The 23,868-nt window shown below is 41.0% G+C and overlaps 1 protein-coding gene across 2 annotated transcripts in view; it reads right to left on the reverse strand.

The window, feature by feature from the left end:
- Positions 1 to 21,911, reverse strand: part of WDR48 (WD repeat domain 48) — a 49,233-nt gene extending 27,322 nt beyond the window's left edge. For both annotated transcript variants that reach the window (XR_004644377.1, XM_034759933.1), the window contains exons 1-8: positions 21,810 to 21,911; positions 10,777 to 10,917; positions 9,795 to 9,873; positions 9,446 to 9,528; positions 9,177 to 9,306; positions 2,364 to 2,452; positions 1,883 to 1,984; positions 1,024 to 1,248 (exon numbers count right to left, since the gene is read on the reverse strand). Coding sequence is in view for 1 of the 2 variants with exons in the window: in XM_034759933.1 (XP_034615824.1) it covers positions 1,024 to 1,248; positions 1,883 to 1,984; positions 2,364 to 2,452; positions 9,177 to 9,306; positions 9,446 to 9,528; positions 9,795 to 9,873; positions 10,777 to 10,917; positions 21,810 to 21,857 (897 nt within the window). In the remaining variant the exon portion in view is untranslated. The remainder of the gene's footprint in view (positions 1 to 1,023; positions 1,249 to 1,882; positions 1,985 to 2,363; positions 2,453 to 9,176; positions 9,307 to 9,445; positions 9,529 to 9,794; positions 9,874 to 10,776; positions 10,918 to 21,809) is intronic.
- Between the last annotated feature and the right edge of the window lie 1,957 nt (positions 21,912 to 23,868).

Below are 23,868 nucleotides of genomic sequence, written 5' to 3' on the forward strand. Positions count from 1 at the left end.
GGCCTTGAAGGGAATAGGGGGTAGCTCGGAAGGTGCAGTGGGGTGAGAAGAGGGGGCGGGGGGAATTTGGGACATGCAGGGCTGTGGCAGCCAGAGAAAGAGGCAACTTTTCCCAGCTCCAGGGCTGCGGCTGCTGGGGAGAGACGGCTCTCCTTCCCAGCCTCAGAACCGTGGCTCCTAGGGCGGAGGAGAGACCCCCCCACACTCCTTCCCAGCCCAAGCTCAGGGGCTGCTGCAGCAGGGGAGAGAGGGCCCATCCACTGCATTAGAAAGGTAAGACTACTGATATTAAAATATGAGTTGTGTGCTTTTATTTGTAGAACCAAAAAACATTTAATTTTTTTTTATTTAGCACTTTTATCCAAAGCTAGTTACAATAGTGAGCTAACGGTACAAACAACATTTGGAAAGATCATTACGTTTCCTGCTGAGACCCTCAGCAATTTTCAAGTGGTCCACGAAAAAAAAAAGTTTGAGAACCACTGGTCTAGAATACTGAGCAGCATACAAAACTACCAGTTGTTACCCACATCTGATATTGTAGAAAAAAAGCCTCCAATTAGCGTATTTGAGAAATAGGATGTAACCAACACTGTAACTAAAGGATGTTGAAATACATACACACCAAGGGGGGAGAGCCAAGCTGGTTTCCAAACACATGAGTACTTAACCACTAAATTTAACTCTCTTTCCATAATTCTTAATGGAAATAATTCTCAGAGCAACTCACTCTCTAATGCAAGGCTTTAAAAAATCCTTTTCAGAGAATGAAAATCTGCAAATCGTCATTAGAGTCAAAATTTTACCAGGGATCAAAATTCTCTCTTCAGGACTAGTAATTAGAAAATTTTACTGGTCCTAAGAACAAATGCAATGGTCCAAAGGGTTTCCAGCTTTGTTATGTTATAAGATGGTGTACCTTAAACATCGAGGTCATTCCATTTATCATCTTGCATTTTAGGAGCTACCAAAAGCTCTTATGGAAGATCAAACTTGTACCAATCTTTTAAGTAAATCAATTACCTTAAGAACTGGTGCCTTTTCTTCACAGATGAGCACACGGATATCAGGATTTCGTAAATCTGTGCAATAAATCTTTCTGTCTCTTCCTCCTGAATAAACATGAGTGAAGGGTTCATTGACCTGCAGAGCCCAAACACCTTCATCGTGGACTCGATATGTGGCTATACATCTCTGCTGGCCAAGGGACCATAGACGAATAGTTCCATCAGAGCTGCCTGAAAGACACTGAGCAACAAACATTGTATTTAAACTTAAACTATACCAGTAACTACCTGGAAAAAAGTGACTATTAAAAAAAACAAACAAACCAAAAAACAATTCTTATATGGAGACTCTAGAAATCTTACATTCATATTTTTCTATTAAGACAGTGTTAAACTGAGAATTGCAAATTAAAATTTCTGGTCACATTTTTCTTTACCTGATTCATATATTGTACATTATGTCAACAAGAGAGACGGAGACAAAATAATATTAATTGTTTTATTCCCTTCCACAAGTCTCCCTCCCCCAAACACGAACTAACCTATATTAGTTTACAAGTAAAATAAAGGATAAAATATAAAGATGTGAAATCACAAACTCATTTCTTTAACAATTTACTTATGGCAATTCTCTTAGCTACAGGTCACAACTATGCTTCAAAAGTAAAGCGAAAAGTTACAGATTATTAATTTAGTTTAAAATATTTAGATTAGAGCACTCACTTTTAGACTAACTTATTTTAAGTTTTATTTAAAAGACTTTCTATATTCTACATAGAAAAACTGTTCTGTACTGAAAAAGTGTAACATTTTTTATAGAGCTTTAAAGAAAAACCGTAGTGAAAGATATTTGTGCTTCAAATGAAAACCCATACCTGTGTGCCATCTCTGTTCAACAACAAAGCTTTTACATTATCCGTGTGCCCTTTAAGTTTCATCAGCTTTGCACAAGTCCTTGGATCCCATACCCTTAAAACCTGTCAAAGTAGATAAGATAGTTACATATGTCGTTCTTTTCACACAGGCATTGCCTACATATGAAGAGATCTTTGAAGTAACTCCCATTTCTTCAAATAAGTGATTATTCCAAAAGTTTAAAAAAAAATTGATATGTTTGCAAGATACCTATACTTTATTAAACTCACAAACACCTAACATGTTATCTGCTATCAGGAGTATTTGCAGCAGGGATTTTTTTACGTTTTTACAACAAGACCAATTTACTTCAAATCATGACAAGTTAAACAAGAGGATATTTATTGCAGAGTCAATTCAGAATTAGATTAGAACTCAGTGTCTAATAATATTAGCAATCATTTTACTAAGGTTGAAAGAGTTCTACCAGGTCCTGCTTACCTTTTCAGTGGACCCTGATACAATTACTGTTCCCATTTGATTCATTGCAAGGCTGTAAATGGAATCTTTGTTCCCACTCAGGGAAGAAGCTATTGCAAAATAAGATAACAGTATTAATGCTTTGCTTTCTCCATTTGTCAAAAAACAAACACTTACCATACACTTGAAAATGCTACACTCAAGAGCCAACAGCAGGTTTTGATTCAGTATGATGGTCCTATGTGAAAAGACAGCAATGTCCCCACCCAACTATCTAGAATTACTTTTAATAGAAAAGAATATGGATAACATATTGCTAGAAAAAGCCTTCTCAATTCCTGATTTGCAATTCTGTAAAAGAATCACTATAATCATGATACCACAGCACCACCACTTATTGGCATTAGAATCATTAGAGTGCTGTCTGCAGTTTCTTCTCTGACCCTCTATGTTAACTCCACGCAGACTATAACATTTTGCATCTGGAAATTCAATCCCACCACTTCTAAAATTGTATTTTATAGATTAAGGAACCTTTTCCTTAGTCCTGTGGAGCAGACATAGCACTTTTAGGTTAGGGATGTGTGCACCTCAGAAGTTGTAGTGTGGGGTGGGGATGTGTGTGTCAAAGAACTTCCTGTTTCTCCAAAATGTAGGGGTGTGTGTAGAAGGCTATAAGGATCCATCAGTGGAGGAGTGCAGGCGTTCCATTCCCCAATACTGGAGGAGTAGGGACACAAAACATCAGAGGAGTTCGGAGTCAACCATCCCTCAAACTTCCTCAGTTTCAGAAAGAAATTCAATAGCTAAGAAAGGGGTCGGCAACCTTTCAGAAGTGATGTGCCGAGTCTTCATTCACTCTAATTTAAGGTTTCGCGTGCCAGTGATACATTAACGTTGTTAGAAGATCTCTTTCTATAAGTCTATAATATATAACTATTGTTGTATGTGAAGTAAATAAGGTTTTTAAAATGTTTAAGAAACTTCATTTAAAATTAAATTAAAATGCAGAGAACCCCGGACCGGTGGCCAGGACCCGGGCAGTGCAAGTGCCACTGAAAATCAGCTCGTGTGCCACCTTCGGCACACATGCCATAGGTTGCCTACCCCTGAGCTAAGGCATAGGCAAGACTAGAATGGTGGTAATGGCACTTGACAGCAATTATCATGGTGTTTATTGCAACAAAAGGTATTGTAGGTATTTCTGTACAGTACATAAATTCTCCACCAGGTTTTTAATACATGGCTCACCATGCGGCAGCATAAAGATTCTGTTTACTTGAAAAACTTGTGGCTTCATTTCAGTATCCTCTTAATCATCTGGTATTGTTATTTTAAGTGTAACCTTTCATGCAAAGCCTTTTTTGTCATTTATAATCAAGATGCTTTGGCTCAGACTCTTATTGCAGAACCAATGGAAGATCAACAAACAGGACCAAACCCCTCAAGATGAGATTTGCCTACTCAGTCATTTCAAAGTTTATATTAGATGAAAACTGGTCTTACTCTGTAAGTCTAGTCTATAGATACGGAGCAGATATTTTTCTCTTTGATATTAAAAACCCATGTGCTCCCAGCTTTGTATGTAATCCATAATATAGATCAGGGGTTCTCACAACAACATTTTTGGTTGCCTCAGAGTGCGGCCACCAACTCTTGCTGGTGGCCGCTCTGACAATTTCCCCTAAAATACTCAATTAACTTTAGGAAAAACAGATAAATATGCACATATACATATCCAAATCATTCTAATTTATTATGTAGAGCTTTTTTTGCAGACTCAATGATAAAAATAACGTACAGTTGTTTCTCTTCTTTACTGGACTTAGAACAGAAACACAAATAAGGTGCTGTGCACATTCTTGTCTTTTTTTGTTGTTGCTTCTTTTGCTTTTTAGGTTACTTTAAAAAAACTTGCTAAGCTAGTAAGTCTGCTGTTGCGAAAAGCAATATTTGTATGTTTGTTAATATCACTTTTCACAGCAGACTTACTAGCTAGCTGGGAGGCTGTGAAAAGTGATATTAACATACATACAAATATCAATTGTCACAGCAGACTTACTCAGCCCTGTCGAGCCAGGAGACAAATTAAGCCCTGGATGGGGAGGCGGGTAGGGAGACAGAAGGGGCCAAGGAGGTGAATGGGGGGCCAGGAAGACAGCAGGGGCCAGGGATGATACGGGGGATGGTAAGCCGAGGGCGGGCATCGACAGCTGGAGCCTGAAGCCCCACGACTGGAGCCTACTGCCCGTCCCTCCAGGGCTGAAGCCAGAGCCTCACCGCACCCAGGAAGGTGGGGAATTCACTGGTTGCCTGCTTCTCTGATCTTTGTGGCTCCAGAGGAGGGCAGGGCCCAACCCCTGCTGGTGGCTCTGGGGCAGGGGGACCACTGCTTTCACCCCTTCCTACTCCCAGTCATTGCCCATGAGGCTGTGGCAGCAAGAAAAGACCCTGGTGATCACATTTGAGAAACACTGAGTAGATATGCCACATATATATAGAAAAACAACATGCCTGATTTCACTGAACTTTGCATACATATATTTATATTATAGGATATTAGGAAATTACTGTTCTGTTTGCTCAGTAGCCATAATCATATTGTGGTAGGATATTACCAGTCCAAAAAAAATTATTCTTCCAGTTTCATAATATGCAGCATTTGATTACATACACAAGTGGGCAAAGGAGAATAGATATCATGTCTCTTCATTGTAAAGCATCCAAAAGTACAAATCTTGCCAGAAACAGAAATTTCACACCTTCCCTCTTGAAGGTGGCCTTCTTCAGAAGTAAACACTTTTCCATCTGAATTAGAGTGCCTACATCTAGAAAGACTGATGGATACACCCTTTTAACAAGGGTTTGTCTACTATCAGGTTCCTTATACCGTTTCCTTTCAGTCTGGTAAGAAATTTAGGGTCCAATTCTGCCCACATCTACATTTATAAAACCTAGTGAAGTCTGTAGAGTTAGGCACAAAGAGAGGGTAGAATTTAGCTCTACATCTAGCCCATGTTTCAAAGGGCGTCTGGGGCATATAGGGTATGTTTTTCTCTAGCCCATTAGGAACACTGTTTACTGAACAATCAAGTGCTTAAGAAGAATGATAAAACCAGAGCATTTTTTCTTTTGGGAATCTTTAGTGATTGAACTCCACTGGCACACATTTGTTTCTACTGCCTTTGAAGCATTCTCTCTACCTTCTTTGATCTTGGGTCAAAAAATAGCCTTTGAATTATTTATAGGAATGTTCATTTGCTTCAACTTGACCCAATTTCACTATAGAAGTTTCTAATAAGCCCATCTTCACTTGATCTACAACAGCCTTACAATGTTTTCCTATGAGACAGCTAGTAAATCTCTAAGCTACTCTTCCATCCACACCCATTAGGCTAGAAGATGACCTATCCATAGTTGTCAGCACAGATTACTTGGAAATAGAAACTCCCAACTACTTCAACAATAACCAGGTTTCAGAAAGAATTACTGGAGTAAACCACCAAAAACAAAAGCAAGAGAACATTGCCAGACATTTGGGGAAAAAGATAAAATATCCATCTGCAATAACACCAAGAACTGTATACATTCTCTGTCTTTAAAAAACTCGATGTTCCTGCAAACTGTTTATATGTTCTATTACATTACATTCATTCCAAGCACACAATCTTTAAAACAGGGCTTGAAAAAAATCCACCCACCAGTGATCAGTGAGATACTCTTCTCTAGTGGAGCCTCAGCCATAAATTTCTGCAGAATATTAGCTTTCATTTAAAAAAAAAAAAAAAAAGTGTTTCTACCCCTCATGGTAACCTAATCTTCCAATGTGAATGTAAACCAAAGTGACATTCTTCCTGATTACACACACACACACACAAAACTTCAGTGTCTCTGCTATAGCTCACAGCTTTATCAAACAGTGCAGGAGTAAACTTAACAAAACAGGTCATTTTCATTGCTGTTATTCAGAACCCTATGGCAACAATGTAGGAAAGACCCACCCATCTTCTCAGCAGCCAGAATGCTCTAGACTAGAGGGAGGAAAAAGAGAAAGTTTCTCTCTTAACCGCTTTATTTTTTAGTGCAGGGGGTAATGCTTTGTAGTGCTTCATGTAAGACATCTGCTAAACAGAGGCTGATATTAAAGACCGATTCACAAAAAGACGATCTACAAAAACGAGGAGTCCTGTGGCACCTTAAAGACTAATGGATTTATTTGGGCATAAGCTTTTGTGGGTAAAAAACCCACTTCTTCAGATGCATGGAGTGAAAATTACAGATGCAGGCATAAATATATTGACACATGAATAATAGAATCATAGAATATCAGGGTTGGAAGGGACCTCAGGAGGTCATCTAGTCCAACCCTCTGCTCAAAGCAGGACCAATCCTGTCCAGGGGGGCATTGGCTGGCCTCTATCACATTAGTATATGTGATAGATGCCATCATGTGCCATGTACATTGGCCAAACCAGACAGTCTCTATGTAAAAGAATAAATGGACACAAATCAGACATCAGGAATGGTAACATACAAAAGCCAGTAGGAGAACACTTCTATCTCCCTGGACATTCAATAACAGATTTAAAAGTAAACATACTTCAACAAAAAAAACTTCAAAAACAGACTTCAAAGAGAAACTGCAGAGCTACAATTCATTTGCAAATTTAACACCATTAATTTGGGCTTGAATAGGGACTAGGAGTGGCTGGCTCACTACAAAAGCAATTTTCCCTCTCTTGGTATGGACACCTCCTCATCACTGGGAATGGACCACATCCACACTGATTGAATTGGCCCTGTCAACACTGGTTCTCCACTTGTAAGGTAACCTCCTTTCTCTTCATGTGTCAGTATATTTATGCCTGCATCTGTAATTTTCACTCCATGCATCTGAAGAAGTGGGTTTTTTACCCATGAAAGCTTATGCCCAAATAAATCTGTTAGTCTTTAAGGTGCCACCGGACTCTTTGTTGTTTTTGTGGATACAGACTCACACGGCTACTCCTCTGATAAATAAAAGGATCTGTTGACAGTGCTTTTCCCAGTAGCTGGGGTTAACTGGGATTCACCAGGGCATTGCTCCTAGACCTCCTTAGTGTTCACTCCCACCTTACCCCGCCCTCTCCTTTGGTATCTATATCTGCCTATAGCTGTAGACTATAAAGCTTTAGTCCTTCCATTAGTAGACATTAGGTATGTTTATCAAGCTCTTCTTTAAAAGATTAATTGTATTCATTTCTGCTTCGGCCTGAATACAGAAGATGGGAAGTACAATATGCAGAAAAAGCACTAAACTAATATCCTATGGGAAAAATACTACAATGTATTAATTGAGAAGCTAAGAGCTTTTGAAGCTAAAGCTCTATTCAGTTTAGATGAAATACAGGCTCATTACATTATGTTCCAAGAAATTTTCCCTGTATTCTAGATTCTGTAATTATCAGCTGCTCTAGTTTTTCAGCTAAGATTATGTATTGCAATAAACTGGGATTGATTACTTTTTTATTTTAATGATGAGAATTACCTGAATATTTTATATATACTATTAGTACCTGTAAGCAAATAACAATGCTTTTAGTATATTAAATTCATTTACATATTAACTACTCTCCCAAAATCTTTAAGGTATTAGCAAAGAGTGTATTTGAATAGTAAGGCCAGAGTGTTGATCCATAACCTGTGAATAACTTATATTCAGGAATCTCTTATGATTATTAGACTATAATCCATCATTGCTGGCACCTCCTCGTCTGTGGGAAAACAGATGTCCAGTACAAAGTCCTCCTCAAACTACCAAAAGGGTCTACAGAGATATAAGCAGGATTGATCAGGAACAATTGTTTTTATAGAAGCTTTCTGCAATGATGAAATAGGAATCCATTAAAAGATGTTTTGGGAAATGTCGGCTGTCCTAGCCCTTAGGGATAATGACCAGATTAGAATTCCCTTTTTGCTTATCAATCATGTAACCTAAAGATACCATAAAGGAAATTCCATAAGTAACAAGAAACAAAACCATTAAAACATAAGATATAGAGAAATCTATCATGGGAAAATATTTTTCCATCCACAAAAGGGGTTTCTTTGTCTCATACCCTATAAAAAGACAGGTACTGGGAATTAGGTAGAGGATGAAAAATCCTTGGCATCTTACCAGATACAGAGAAGAGAAAGACAAAGGTCATCTCTTTGCCTTACACCAAGTGTGGTAATGCAGTGGCTCTCAACCTTTCCCGACTACTGAACCCCTTTCAGGAGTCTGATTTGTCTTGCATACCCCCAAGTTTCACTTAAAAACTACTTGCTTACAAAATGAGATATAAAAATACAAGAGAGTCACTGCACACTTACTGAAAACTTGCTTACTTTCTCATTTTTACCATATCATTATAAAATAAATCAAATAAAAATACTGAACTTACATTTTAGTGTATAATATATAAAGCAGTATAAACAAGTAATTGTCTATATGAAATTTTAGTTTGTACTGCCTTTGCTAGTGCTTTTTATGTAGACTATTATAAAATTAGACAAATATCTTGATGAGTTGATGTACCCGCTGGAAGACCTTGGAGTACCCCCGGGGTACATATACCCCTGGTTGAGAACCACTGTGGTAATGTATCTATTCTTTCTGTATAGTGCTGTACTAATCTCTAATTAATAATCTTTGATTAAATAATTCCACTTGAACCTGTTATTTGATAATTTCAAATTATTAAATTCAAACATGTAACAATACACACAAAAACTTGAGTTTACTGTCCTAAACGGAACTAGTGGAAAATGTTAATAGATGCGTTATATTTTAGCTTTTCCCCATGTACCTACTTGTGACAGTGTTGTTTGAGGCAGTCAGTGCTGTTAGAGTATTTACATCCCAGAGGAATATCTGTCTGTCCAGCCCGGCAGATGCTACCAGTTCTTTATCTTTTGCATATGCTAAGGCTTTCACGTAATCCTACAATAAAATGGGTACAGTAACATGACAATACAGAACCAGCAAATAACCTTCAGTATGAAGTCTACATCTAAATATGTGCACTATATTTTTTAGAACAGTAATGATTATTTATGCAATTATAATTCATGTCTTTTACCTTATGTGTCCTTAGTGTTGACATGCAAAATCCCTTATGTGCATTCCACACTTTAACAGTAGTATCTGAAGAAGCAGATATCACTAAATGGAAAAGATTAGTATATTTTAACAGATTATTTCATCAAAGCATGTGAAGCTCTTTAAAAATTAGAGGAATTGTATATCTTTGTTGTTCATACAATACACTTTACCGAAACTTATTTTATATACTAAGAAAGTACGCAAAAAGTTACCCAAGTTGTAGCAAGTGAAACAGTAGGTAACAGTCATATACTTAATAAATTTTTGAATGCCATATTTTCCCATTTTATACTATTAAATACTGTACAAAGTAAATAGATACTTACATGTTTTACCATTGCAACAAAGTACAATATCGTTTACCCAATCAGTGTGATGTTCCATAGATGCTATATAAGGGTCTTGCTGGAATTAAAAAATAAATTGTATGAGGTCCCTTCAACATTGGAAAGGTCTAAACTGGTTTTTGGATTCAGTTGTGGTATCCCCTTCTACCTCTCATGCTGATTAGCAGTTACTTCAAACAGTCCCACTGAGGTCAATGGGGCTACTTGTGATGATAACTACCCAGCAATATGAGTAAGTGGGTCACAATTTGGTCTTTAGTAGAACTCATATTTTAAAATACTTTATATATGGAATAGATTTATATTAAAGTTTAATCTCATACCATTTTATAATTCTTATTTTTGTACAGTATGACAGCTATGCAGGACACCAGGTAAACTTAAGACAATTTTCCTAAGCAAAGGAGCTCACAACTTAAAATCCGGTAAAAGTGCTGAGCTAAGGACCCTCACCACCTTGCAAGATCTGACCCTAATTAAGGCAGACAACAGGTTAGTAAAACAACGTAACATGCCAGGGGAGAAGAACGGAGACAGATCCTGATAAAATAAAGGGGAGTGGGAAAAGCGGAAAAAGGGGTCTCCTTAGGATACACACAAAATATATGATCAACCTAAATAGCAGTAACCTATGAAAAAAGTCGAGATCCTTCAAAATAAGTACATTAATAAGCAAAGCAACTCCATAATCTTACTTGATGTAATTTCCCCCCCCAACTATATACCCTTTATTATCTACTTTTGTTGTATTCTCTTAACATAGAAAGTAAGCAATTTGGGTTATGAATCACATCTTATTTGTCTGTAAAATGCCATGCAGTTTTAATATTATAAGGATAGCTACAAACCCTTAGCAAGATGTCAACATTATAGTAATCTGGTTTAAATTAGTCAATCTGACAGTCTGCTAATGTAAAAAGTGACTTTTTAAATTAATAAAAGACTAAGTCTCTTTGCTTACCTTGTGCTGATTGACACTCCATATCCTTATTATAGAGTCGCGACCCGCCGTGAAGAGTCTGTTTAATGCTGGATCCAGCTGGAGTGCATTTACACCATTTCGATTATACTTCTCTACCTCATCTCTAATCACATAGGAGACCTAAAATATATTTATACAAATCTGATTATGGTATTCAGATATTTAGTCTACATGAAAGAAGTGACTCTATAGCCATTTCATTTTTAATAGCACCTTCTATTCAAAAATCTCAAAGAACTTTACAAACATTAAATAACCAAGTCTCAACACCCTCTGTGAGACTGACAACCATTATTCCCAATTTACAAATAGAATAACTAAGGCACAGAGAGGTTAAGAGATTTGTTCCAAGTCACAAAGCTGACTGGAACAAAACCAAAAGGACGGACAGTTCAGTGGTTAAAGTGCTAGCCTAGGCATTAGGAGACATGGGTTTAATTCCCTGTTTTGCGACAGACATAGTATATGTCCCCGGGTAAGTCACTTAGTCTGTGCCTTGGCTCCCCAGTTGTAAAGTGGGGATAACAGTATCTCTTTACCTTGCAACATTTTTGTGAGGATAAACACATTAAAGATTATGAGGTGCTCAGGCAACGGGGGCTATAATATCTAAGACTGAAAGAACACATCTCTCCTTACTCATAGTTCTGTGCTTTAAAAGAGACACAATCTTGAAAATTATTTCCTTCTGAAAAAGTCTACTGTTACATTGAACTCATAAGATTACTATACATGAAAAATAGTTATTTTTCCAGTTTATTTACTTTTGCATTTGACAGCACTGTGCATATTGTTCATTAAACTATTTTGTTGATGATCAGCTGTATGTCTGTCTTATGCACTATGACGACATCACTCATGAATAGCAATGGGGGAAACTTACATGTTTAGTCTTCCACAATCTCTACAAGATGTAATTGAAATAACATGATTTTAAGGTCTGTTATAATACATCCTGCCACAGCAAGAAACACGTGCATACACTAGTGTTTCCGACACCTGTAAACTTTTTACAAGAAGTAAATATTCGGTCCCTGCATTATTACCGTATATACGTGATCATAAGCCAGTTCGTTTATAAGCCGACCCCCCCCCCCCAAGATGGATAAGTAAAAATGGAAAATATTTATGACCCATTCATAAGCTGACCCTATAATTCAGGGGTTGGCAAACTTTGGCTCTCGGGCCATCAGGATAAGCCGCTGGCGGGCCAAGACGGTTTGTTTACCTCGAGCGTCTGCAGGCACGGAGGTAAACCTAAGTGTCCCAGGCCTCCAGCTGCTTACCCTGACGGGCCGGGATAGCAACTGGTGGGGAAATTTGGAGGGGTGGGGAAAAGGGGAGAAGCTGGGGGTCACGGGAGTAACCCTTGTGACCACCCTCACACTCTCCCCATCCCATCCCTTCCCACCTTAGCTGGGGCGTGCCAGGGAAGGATGTCTGTGGCCTGGCCGGAGCTGCTCTGGCGGGCTGGGTGGCGAGGCCGCAGCATGCTCCGGCGGCCCGGGCCGGGCCGCTGCAGCTTGCCAGCCCTAGAGCTGCAGCTGCTTCGGAGGCTGGAGGGAGAGCAGCATGGCCAGAAATGGAGAGACTCTGGCCCCGCCTCTTCTCTTCTGGCTCTGCTGCCTCACCTTGCCCCCTCTGTTGGGGAGAGGGGCTGTGTCCCACCTCTCCCTCTCTATACCTGTTCATAAGCCTACCCCCCAGAACCCGCACCCCCAGCCAGAGTCCTCACTCCCTCCCATACCCCAACCCTCTGCCCCAGCCCGGAGCCCCCACAGTATCCATAATACAACACCCTCCCCCGCACCCTGAACCCCTCATTTTTGGCCCCACCCCGGACCCTAGGGGAAGCACCGAGCCTCTGTGCCTCCCCGCAGGGCTGTGTGTGGCCCGTGACTGATTTTTTTCTGTGGGTCAATGGTCCCTGATAGAAAAAAGGTTCCCCATCCCGCCCTAGAGCGTAACGTTATGCCCTGAGCCCTAGGAACTGGGCAAAAGGTGAGTGCCATAGAGTGTGCGAACAACAGAGAATTTTGTGCAGGTAACACTGCCATGTTCTGTCAGTTATGTGCTGCCATCTAGTATGTATTTATGACTCTCTTAAGACTCTAAATCAGCATCTTAAGAAGAAAGATGCTGTCAATCTGGAGACATGTCTTGTTATCTTCAAAGATGACATGGACAAAAGTGTATGGCTTGGAGTAAGAGAACAAGTAAAAGGGAAGAAAGTGTGGGGTTTCTGTCTACAGCATCTGAAAGCCTTGTGATAAACACAGATGGGTATAATGATGTTTCATTTATGTAGCTGTTTTTGTAGCATAGGTGGAGGCTGTATAGTGTGCTACTCCTCTACTCCTGAGACACACTGCCTCTACATTGTTAAGAGTCCTTGCTTGACTGGGTGAACAAGAGAACATAGTATTAATAAAAGCCAGGTCTGTATAACAAGACAAAGCTCTAGCCGGCAAATAGATAGTTTTCCGATTATTCTTATTCAATCCATGAAGATAGGCAACTTTCCTGAAAAACCAGAGTAGAAACAATTCACACTGTGTTAGCTACAAGATGCTGGGTATTGGCAGCTCAAACTAGAGGATCACGCTCATCGGGAAGAAACAGCCTTTCTCCTTATGACATACAGCTATAGTTGAGATCAGCAGAGGCACTCAAGTTACAGCACCTCAATGTGAGAGGGAGATGCTGGCAAGGTGTCCACTATAAGTCATCCTCGATTTTGGAACTTGCTCCTCCTCCGGGGTCTTTTAGAGCCTAGATTAACCAACCTTCTAGGCACACTGCAAAGCCTATCATTTCCTCACCTCCAACTTCACTAAGTATGTTTTGAAGGGTATGGGCTGACGTGGACATGTTTATGGGAAGTCCTTTGTTTACGTTCATGTTGTAATTTTTAAATTTATGTGACAGGCACCCAGAGCAGTGGATGGGCACCTGTAATTTTATTAAACATTAAAATTAAAAATAAACGATAGCCCCTTCCAGTAGTACCATTTGTGAAGAGTGTTTGGCGTGGGAGGATAACTGGTTACTTTTGCATGTGAGTGAGACTTTTATGGGATTAAGTGAAGAAAAGATTCATATATTTCTTGATCAAACCCACACAAGCAAACCTGCAAAACTTAATCTTATAGCTGCTTATCTCTTCTCATGCTAGGTTTCCCCACCAACCAACATACAATTCTTGTATACTATTGGCACAGATAAACTATGGTAATGAAATCATCTCATACAGATAGGAGATAATAAGATAGTCATTTCTGCTTTATTCTGTGACTGATCAGGCACGGCAATTAAATTATTCTGCTCTAGAGGTCCTTGAAATATTAGTTGTTGGCTAAGCAGTTGCTTTTTACATTGTTCCCTAATCAGGTGTGCATTTGAACAACTGAGAACTGTTAAGGACAGTTAACTTTTGTCACTAGAATGCTCATCAGGGAGACACTGTACTTGTTTCCTGGTTTCATAAAATAGCAGCCATATCAAAAGATTTAAATAAGGGTCTCTCAAGTTCCTTTCAGCCATGAGACCTGAAAACATATTGATCTAAATTCTAAGTGAAAATACAGGGGAACTCAGGCAAACCAAGGCATGATACTATTAAGAAGCCACTGCAGACTAATACAGCATAGAATTGCCTCTTTTTCAGTAGATTGTGCAATCATACAATACCTGAATAAGTCAACAATTAAAGCAATCAAGACCACCACCAAAGAAAATAAAGACATAGCATCTTTATGGACAGAAATTCCATGTATGAATAATAAGAGTATAGAGTAGAAATATACTATCTACCACCTCAAAAGGATAGTGATTTTGAAATACTCAGGGAGATTAGAGAGGCTATAAAAACAGAAAACTCAATAATAATGGGTGATTTCAACTTTCCTCATATTGACTGGATACTTGTCACCTCAGGATGGGAGGCAGAGATAAACATTTTAGACCCCATTAATAACTACTTAAACACCACAATAGAGGCTCAAACTATATGTATACCCCAAATAAAAAACAAAAACACTAAGAGGAGCCCCCCACCCCACAATGCCACCATAGCTAAACAGAGTAATAGAGGCAGTTAGAGAAAAAAAGACATCTTTTAGAAATTGGAAGTCAAATCCTAATGAGTAAAATAGAAAGGAACAAACTCTGGCAAGTCATGTGTAAAAATATAACTGGAAGATCAACTAGCAAAACACCAAACTAACAGCAATTTTTAAGTACATCAGAAGCAGGAAGGCTGCCAAACCATCAGTTGGGCCACTGGACAATCAAAGCGCAAAATGGAAGACAAAATTCACTGTTGATAAATGTAAAGTAATGCACACTGGAAAACCTAATCCCAAGCATACGTACAAAATGATAGGATCTAAATTAGCTGTTTCCACAATCTCTTGAATGCTGTCTTTTTGGATAGTTCTCGGAAAACATCTGCTCAATGTGCGGTGGCTATCAAAAAACGCTAATGGACTGCTAGGTACCATTAGGAAAGGGATAGATAAGACATAAAATATCATAATGCCATTACATAAATGTGTGGTACACCCACATCTTAAATACTGCAGGCAATTCTGGTTACACCATCTCAAAAAGATATATTAAAATTGGAAAAGGTACAGAAGTGCAACAAAAATGATGGGGGTATGGAACAGCTTCCATATGAGGAGAGATTTAAAAGACTGGGACTGTTCAGCTTGGAAAAGAGATGATTAAGGGGAGATATGATAGCCATCTATAAAATCATGAATGGTGTGCAGAAAGTGAATAAGGAAGTGTTATTTACCCCTTCAAATAACACAAGAATCAGCGGTCACCCAATTAAATTAACAGGCAGCAGATTTAAAACAAACAAAAGGAAGTATTTCTTCACACAACAGCACAGTCAACCTGTGAAATTCATTGCCAGGGGATGCTATGAAGGCCAAAACTATAACTGGACTCAAAAAAGAAAAAAATAATTAGATATGTTCATGGAGAATAGATACATCAATGGCTATTAGCCAAGACGGCAAAGTCTCTGACTGCCAGATCCTGGGACTGGATGACAGAGAATGGATCGCTTGATAATTGCTCTGATATGTTCATTCCCTCTGCAGCATCTGGCACAAGCCATTGCCAGAGCACAGGATACTGGGCTAGATAGACCATTGGTCTAACGCAGTGTGGCCATTCTTAGGACATGAACGTAGGATACTTAAGACAGGTCTATACTAGAAGAGGTTTGCTAATATAGTTATTCCTGGGGAAACGGGGTGGGGGGGGGGGAGGAGGGGTATTATCCTCATTTTCCAGAGCGTGAAACAGAGGTAAAGAGGATAACTCACTTGTTTGTGCTCACATAGAAAATCCAGAAGACCTAGGAACAGAATTTTCATCACCTGACTACCACTTCAGGGCTTAATCACAAGATTACTTTCCTCCCACAAGTGTCAAAGCGGAAAAAAGGGACTATAGTGTCATGTGAACTTAACAGGTAAATGAAATGTTTTCAGAGCAAGAACTATCTGAATTTTTTTTTAAATAGAGACAGCCAGCAAAGTCTTGTCAGCAACAGCAAAGATACATGTTGCTGAAGCCCACTGTCAGCAAGAGGTAATTTTGCTACTGTTGACAAGACTCAAGAGAGCTTATGATAGGTCACATGCTCTTCAGATACCATCAGAAGGTAGAATTTCAAACAGACATTCCTGTCTCACCTAAGAAATCTTTTCAACTTTTACAATACCTCTGTAGTAAGTTTTCCCCTCTTTAAAAAGAAAGCTATTCCTGTCAAGTATATTTTAAGCTTAAGACAAATGGAGTAAGAAAGATAATAAAGTTATCCTCTGAAGAATGACCTGTAGCAAAAACTTTCTGCCTCTCATAAAAAGAAACTGTCATAATCCATTTTAAATTACAATAATAATATTCCTGGAGATAAAGCAAATCCTGCTTGTATTAAGTGATCACTTTTGAAGAGACCTTGTTAAGAGGATGGGGGTGACGGGGAGAACAGGGGGGAGAAAAAGAAAATGTTTGTGTTTTGGATAGGTTTACTAGGTATCCTCTAACTTTAGAAATATTTCAGGTGAACGGTGCTCCTATTATTAGGAAACTAGGTAAGGCAGGAATTCACAAACAGCATGAACCACTTCTCAATGGAGAAAATGTCAGACACTTCTTTTTTCATTCACAACTATGACCTAATAACACCCCTTTGGCAGCTACATCAACTGCTTTCATGAAAAATAATTCATGCATTTCTAACTTCTTTCAATGCAAAGAACCAGTGTCATGAGACAAGCCAGCTCCTGCAGATCACAAGAAAGTGCTCCACAGAGGACGGTTTGGGAAACACTAAGGAAAGGACTAACATGTATGACACAAGAAAGCAACAGGTCAAGACACATGCAGAAGATTTTGCTAGAGAAAAATTAGTGACCCCACAAGACATTTGCATCAAAACCTATTTTCTGGACATCACATGGGGACTGTAAGCCAGAAGCATCCAGAGATTTTTTTAATACATGAATTAAACATTCTCATGCCAAAGAGTGACAACACAGAAGAGTGGCTTGTCTGAATCTATACTGGAGAAGAAGATCCAACGGGTGTTCGAGACACCCATGTGTAACAAAAAAGGCTCAAATTGGAGAACTCGAAGTGGATCAATAGAAAAAAAAATCCCAGTGACATACATAAAAAGAAATGACAATGTTTGTATAGTAAGATAAGGGAATAGTATACAAATGCATTTAAACCTTTTATAACACAACCAGAAGATGGCTGTTAGTAACACAAACATCACTTTGCTGTACCCCTAATTCTGGTAAATAAAAAGAAGTGTTGAAAGTATTTTTCTGGTTGGAATGCCATTGAATATGCCGTGCTACGTAACGTTCATGTAATAGACTGTACTTTGCGGTTTAAAAATTTACCACCACAGTTAGTCCTTTTAACACTTAATCACAGTGATTTATGCCTTTCCCACCTCTTGGCTAGATTTCTGCAGTGTTCTATATTTGGGGCTGACCATGAAGGTCACCTGGAAGCTACATATGGTATACCATGCCATGGCCCATCTGCCAAGCAGGGAAGTCTAATAGCACATCAATGCTTCATGCTTTGCACTGGTTTGCTTATTCAATTCCACGTCTGAAAAACAATATAATAACAAGGATCTTTTATCATTAGTATTGCAGTACCACTCAGGAGCCACACTCACAGACCAGGACTCCACTGGGCTAGGCAATGTGAAAACACATAACGTAACAGTAAAAGATAATCTCTGTCCTAAAGGACTTATACGGTATTCTTCAGTGTCCTAAATGGACAGGGCCTAGCTATCTCAGTGGCCACCTGTGTCCCTTAGCTCTAAAGCTATATTTACCAGGAGTATTTTGACTGACAAAGCCCAGAGAAGATTTTTATCCAGTCGCACAGAGAGTTCTTTGTAGGGGAGCCTGTGGCTGTGGAAACTGATTCTTCTCAAGTTCAATTGAGAGAGAGTTTTGCCACCTTTAGAGCATGTTGCAAAACACAGCTTAATGCAGATATTTTTCTAATGGATGAGTAGAGCCCCCACCCTGTAACTCTACTTTGAGTGACAATTCAAGTACAAGGCTATGGTAGAGGAGGAGAAGGTGGAGATCAAAACTCTGATACAAGGCATTCTTTGTTCCTGAAAAAGTAAAGCAAACACTTGAGTCCAAATGCTAGTGTGGATGATTTAAAAATTACTAACTTTCACAGTCACTGGAGGATTTCATCACATTTAGCAACTAGGAATTTTGTCAACAGTAAATTATATTAACTTGGGGAAGGGAATTACTCAACCGGACAGACTGCCTGTTCATTAGGAAAGAACATTCTTTCCCTAGCAGTTAGTAGGTATACCAGAATGATTTTTCCTTAATAGGGTTTCTTCACTAAGGGTATGTCTACACCAGAATTTTTACCATGAGTTATCAACTGCCAATTTAACCATGGACACCAGAACAAACATTCTTGAGTTTCTGTACTAGCTCTTACAAATATATTAGGTACCTTGAGTTAATTGGCAATCAGTTAACTGGATGTAAAAACACCTCTAGTGTAGACAAGCCATGAGGTATCACAAGAATTACGTCCTATTTGCCAACCCTTACTAAATCTTCACTTATTAAAAGCAAACTTCATTTTACTTATCTTTTTCATAGCAATCATTAGCTGAAAATATTTTCTAAATGTAAATGTTTTAATATATTCCACTAATTTCAAATAGCTCCCACATTATATCATCCCTATTCAAGCAGCCTTTCTGCTGCGGCTTAAGAGAAACAAAGAGCCTTGATTTGGACATTTTTATTTTATGCCTGGTCTACACTTAAAAGGTAATACTGATATAGCTATTTGTTAAGGATGAGGGCCTTTTTTTTGTTTGTTTGGTTTTAAAACCAACGTACCTATTTCAGTATAAGCCCTAGACAAGCTGTACAATAAAAAGTTTTGCCAGCAAAACCCAGATCACTCACCTAGACAACATAGCTATCCATCCCGAACCCTGTGTTGATGCAGCTTATACAGCAGAACCTTGGAATTATGAACACCAGAGTTACGAACTGACCAGTCAATCACACACCTCATTTTGAACCAGAAGTATGCAATCAGGCAGCAGCAGAGATGACAAAAAAGCAAATGCAGTACAGTACTGTGTTAAATGTAAACTACTAAAAAAAGGGGGAAAGCAGCATTTTTCTTCTGCGTCATAAAGCTTCAAAGTTGTATTAAGTCAATGTTCAGTTGTAAACCTTTGAAAGAACCACCATGATGCTTTGTTCAGAGTTACGAACAAACTCCATTCCCAGGTGTTCGTGACTCTGGGAGCATAAAGTACAGGGAAGAGTCTCATTTTTGTCATTCAGGGAGGTGGTTTAACTATAATAGCAAAACAATTCTTTTGTTGGTAAACACTGTCTCCACGAATGGGCACTGCTGGTATAGCTATCCCAAGCAAGCCTTTGGAGTGTAGACTAACCCCTATTGTGTACATAGTTATATCAATATAACTGTGTGTATACCATTATAACTTTGCAAGTTCGAAAAACAGATATAAGCTACACTGGTGTAACTGCCTCCAAATTAGGAGGGTTTTACTGATTCAGTTATTCTGGTACAATTATACCTTCAAAACTCTTCTACTATAGACAAGCCCTTAGCTTTGAATTTAAGCTCATGTAATTGTACAGACAAGCCCTTAGCTTTGAATTTAAACTCATGTAAATGTCACCAATTGACAGCCCTGGAAAGTTCTCTGTATCTACAGAATAGGTACAACTGAAGTAATAGCATTGCAAACTTCCCTAGTAACACTTCTTCCTCACCTCCACTATCTGTTAGTCTATAAGGTGCCACAGGACTCTTTGTTACTTCCTCAGCTGTGTGCTTACAAAGTGTTATCAGCTCATGATTTTATTGTGAGTCTCACAATATTTGTTGTTTTTCTGAAAGCTGCAGTTCCTAGAATCATGGAGTTGCATGGGGGGGGGGGGGGAAATCATACTTTTAGAAAATTTAAAGTGAAGTTTCTAGTCCTCTCAGTTGTTAAAAAAAAGTTTAGCAAATTTATTAGTGTGTGTGTGTGTGTGTGTGTATATAGTGTTCTTTTTATCTCTGATCATGATTTTCTGGACCTCACTCATGATTTTTGAACTGTTGGGGCTGGCCATGCTAATTATGCCCTGACCTGGAAAAATAACCCACTTCATAGGCGGATGAGAGTAGTTCTATTTCCATAGACTGTCTACACCAAGGTGTAAATTGTCATGGTGGTTTCTGTAAGATGAACACCTGTCCAGTAGGAACTGAGCGGACACTTACAATACCATCCAGTGGTAACTTTTGGTCACTGTAGATAGACCCAGACCAGATTTGAACTGACCACCTATTATAGGCAGCTCTCTAGATCAACAATCCCCTAAACCATCCAGTCTCCTCTGTACGGACACTTCTAATTAAAATGAAATTAAGAATGTTTAACCTAGAGCAAACAAAATGGAGAAGCATAATTATCCATAGTGTTCCACTTTCCCTGTTTAAGAGTATTTGCTTTTGCATGTATTTCAGTAAGAGGATCCAATCCGTAGGAAGATAATCAAAACAAACACCACCCCCTCCCACCGCCACCTCCTTCTCTGAACGAGACCCTGGATGCCCAAAACACACCAGGTTGAAACAAAGCGTAGACCCAATGGGAGGCTGAGGCATATTCTCACTTTAAAAACAATATGAAAAGACGGCAATTAAAGCTGAACAAGTACTTCTGCCTCTTCAACATGGAGCGTCTGACACAATTAAGCCAGACACACGTTTCCCCTAAGGAAACACCCCCTCGCGTCAGCTCCCCAGATCCCAGTGGGAGACGGTGAGAGCAAAGGGCAGACCGTCGGCTGACAAGTGCCTGCGATATATTTTAACTCCATTTTATTTCATGTCTCACACTGACGGGGACCGAGCGGCCGTAGGCGAGGCTGGGGAGGGTCTCTACCAGCTTCTCTCTCCCTCCTCTCAGCAGCAGGAGAGGCAGCCTTGCTCGCCCCGGCCCTCCCCAGGTACAACAGCAGCTGCCCCAGGAGACACCCAGCGGGAGAGGGGAGCCCCCGCAATCGGCACAGACCCACCGCTTCCTCTCCCCGCCCCACCCCCCTCTGCTCCTCCCACACACACCGCCCCAACCCCCCCAAACCGCCTCTGGAGTCCGCAGCCCTGTTCCTTCTCCAACAGCCCAGCCGCCCCAACCCCCTAAGCGGCCTCCATTGCCCGCAGCCCTGCGCCCTCTCCAACGGCTCCCCGCCGCCCAGCCCAGCCCAGCCGCCCCAATCATCAAAACGCCTCCGGCGCCCACAGCCCTGCGCCTTCCCCAACGGCTCCCCGCCCCTCCCAGGCGCTCGCGCGCTCCCGGGCCGCGCTCCCTCTTCCGCAGGCCCCTCAGTCACCCCACAACCCCGCTCCGGCGGGAAAGCCGGCCAACCGCTCACCTGCACTTTCCGGCGCCCGGCCGCGTTCTGTCGGTGATGCGCCGCCATCTTGCATGTTGACACTCTAACGTCATTTCCGAAGAGGTCGACCCGGCCCGGAAGTCCCGCCCCCTGGCTGCTAGATCCGCGCGGGGCCGCTGGGTTGCTAAGGGAGATCAGCGGGTGGGCGAGACTCCGCCGCTAGCTTCCTGCGCGCTCCGCGGGAAGGCGTCTCCGTCTAGCAGACGGGGGTGTCAGGCTGTCCCGCCCGGCTCCTAATCACGGGGCTGAGGAGATACTCGCCCCGTCGCTGTGCCCGGAGATCTCGTGCCTTTCCCCGGCCCAACCCACCCGGTCACGGTGCCCTGAGGCCGCGTGCCTCGTGATCTGCCACGGTGCCTTGGGGCCTCGTGCCTTCCCCCACCGCAACCCAGCCCATTACAGTGCCCTGAGGCCATGTCCCGTGCCTTGTCTCCCGCCCCGGTGCTCCGAGGCTTCATGCCCTGCCTCCCACCCCAAGGCCGTGTGCCCTGCCTCCTGCCCTCATGCTCCAAGGCACCATGCCCTGCCTCCTGACCTCATGCTCCAAGGCACCATGCCCTGCCTCCTGCTCTGGTGCTCTGAAGCACCATGCCCTGCCTCCTTCCCCGAGGCCTTGTGCCTTGCCTCCTGTCCTGCCCCAGTGCCCTGAGGCTGCATCACCTCCCCTTCTCAGCCTTGTCACAGTGCCATTAAGCCAAGTCCCCTCCCACCCACTCCCAGTGCCCTGAGGCCACCATCTCATCTCTGCCAGAAGCATGGAGCCCACTAATTACGTGAATGTTGCAAATAAAAGGTGAAAAATTCTGTATTTCCAGACCTGCAAGAAGAACGGCAAGAATGGGGGACAAGGATAGATTGTTGAAACAGTGAAAAACAATTCAAGGTTGTTGGTGGTATTCACAGAGCGGCTGGAGATGGTGGGAGCATTGCTATTGGGCTGGAGAAATGAGCACTGACTGGTTGGATCACAACAGGTTTGGGATGATGAGTAGGGGCTGCAGAATTTTCAGATGTGAAAGGTCACATTTCTGCATCTGTGTTCCGAGCTCGCTCTAGCCCTCTGGTGCAGGGACAGCAGCATGAGAGCTGCACTGAGTTGAGAAGTGAGTGGCAATTGCACTCTAGAAGCTTGCAGTGCTGGAACGCTACTGATCAGAGGGAAATTATTTTGCAGTTGGCAAATCCACAGTGGGTGTCATTGTCATGTAAGTGTGTAGGGCCATTAATAAGAGTCTTGTTGCACAGGACGGTGTCATAGAATCATAGACTTTAAGGTCAGAAGGGACCATTATGATCGTCTAGTCTGACCTCCTGCACAATGCAGGCCACAGAATCTCACCCACCCACTCCTGTATCAAACCCCTAACCTATGTCTCAGCTATTGCAATCCTCAAATCGTGGTTTAAAGACTTCAAGTTGCAGAGAATCCTCCAGCAAGTGACCGGGCCACATGCTGCAGAACCCCCAGGGCCTCTGCCAATCTGCCCTGGAGGAAAATTCCTTCCCGACCCCAAATATGGAAATCAGCTAAACCCTGAGCATGTGGGCAAGACTCTCCAGCCAGACACCCAGGAAAGAATTCTCTGTAGTAACTCAAATCCCACTGCCTCTAACATTCCATCACAGGCCATTGAGCATATTTGCTGCTAATAGTCAAAAATCAGTTAATTGCCAGAATTAGGCTATCCCATCATACCATCCCCCTCCATAAACTTATCAAGCTTAGTCTTGAAGCCAGATAGGTCTTTTATCCCCACTTCTCCCCTTGGAAGGCTGTTCCAGAATTTCACTCCTCTGATGGTTAGAAACCTTTGTCTAATTTCAAGTCTAAACTTCCTGATGGCCAGTTTATATCCATTTGTTCTTGTGCTCACATTGGTACTGAGCTTAAATAATTCCTTTCCCTCCCTGGTATTTATTCCTCTGATATATTTATAGATAGCAATCATATCTCCCCTCGGCCTTCTTTTAGTAAGGCTAAACAAGCCAAGCTCTTTGAGTCTCCTTTCATAAGAAAGGTTTTCCATTCCTCGGATCA

The sequence above is a fragment of the Trachemys scripta genome, chromosome 2, assembly GCF_013100865.1.
Source record: "Trachemys scripta elegans isolate TJP31775 chromosome 2, CAS_Tse_1.0, whole genome shotgun sequence".
Lineage (NCBI taxonomy): Eukaryota > Metazoa > Chordata > Testudines > Emydidae > Trachemys > Trachemys scripta.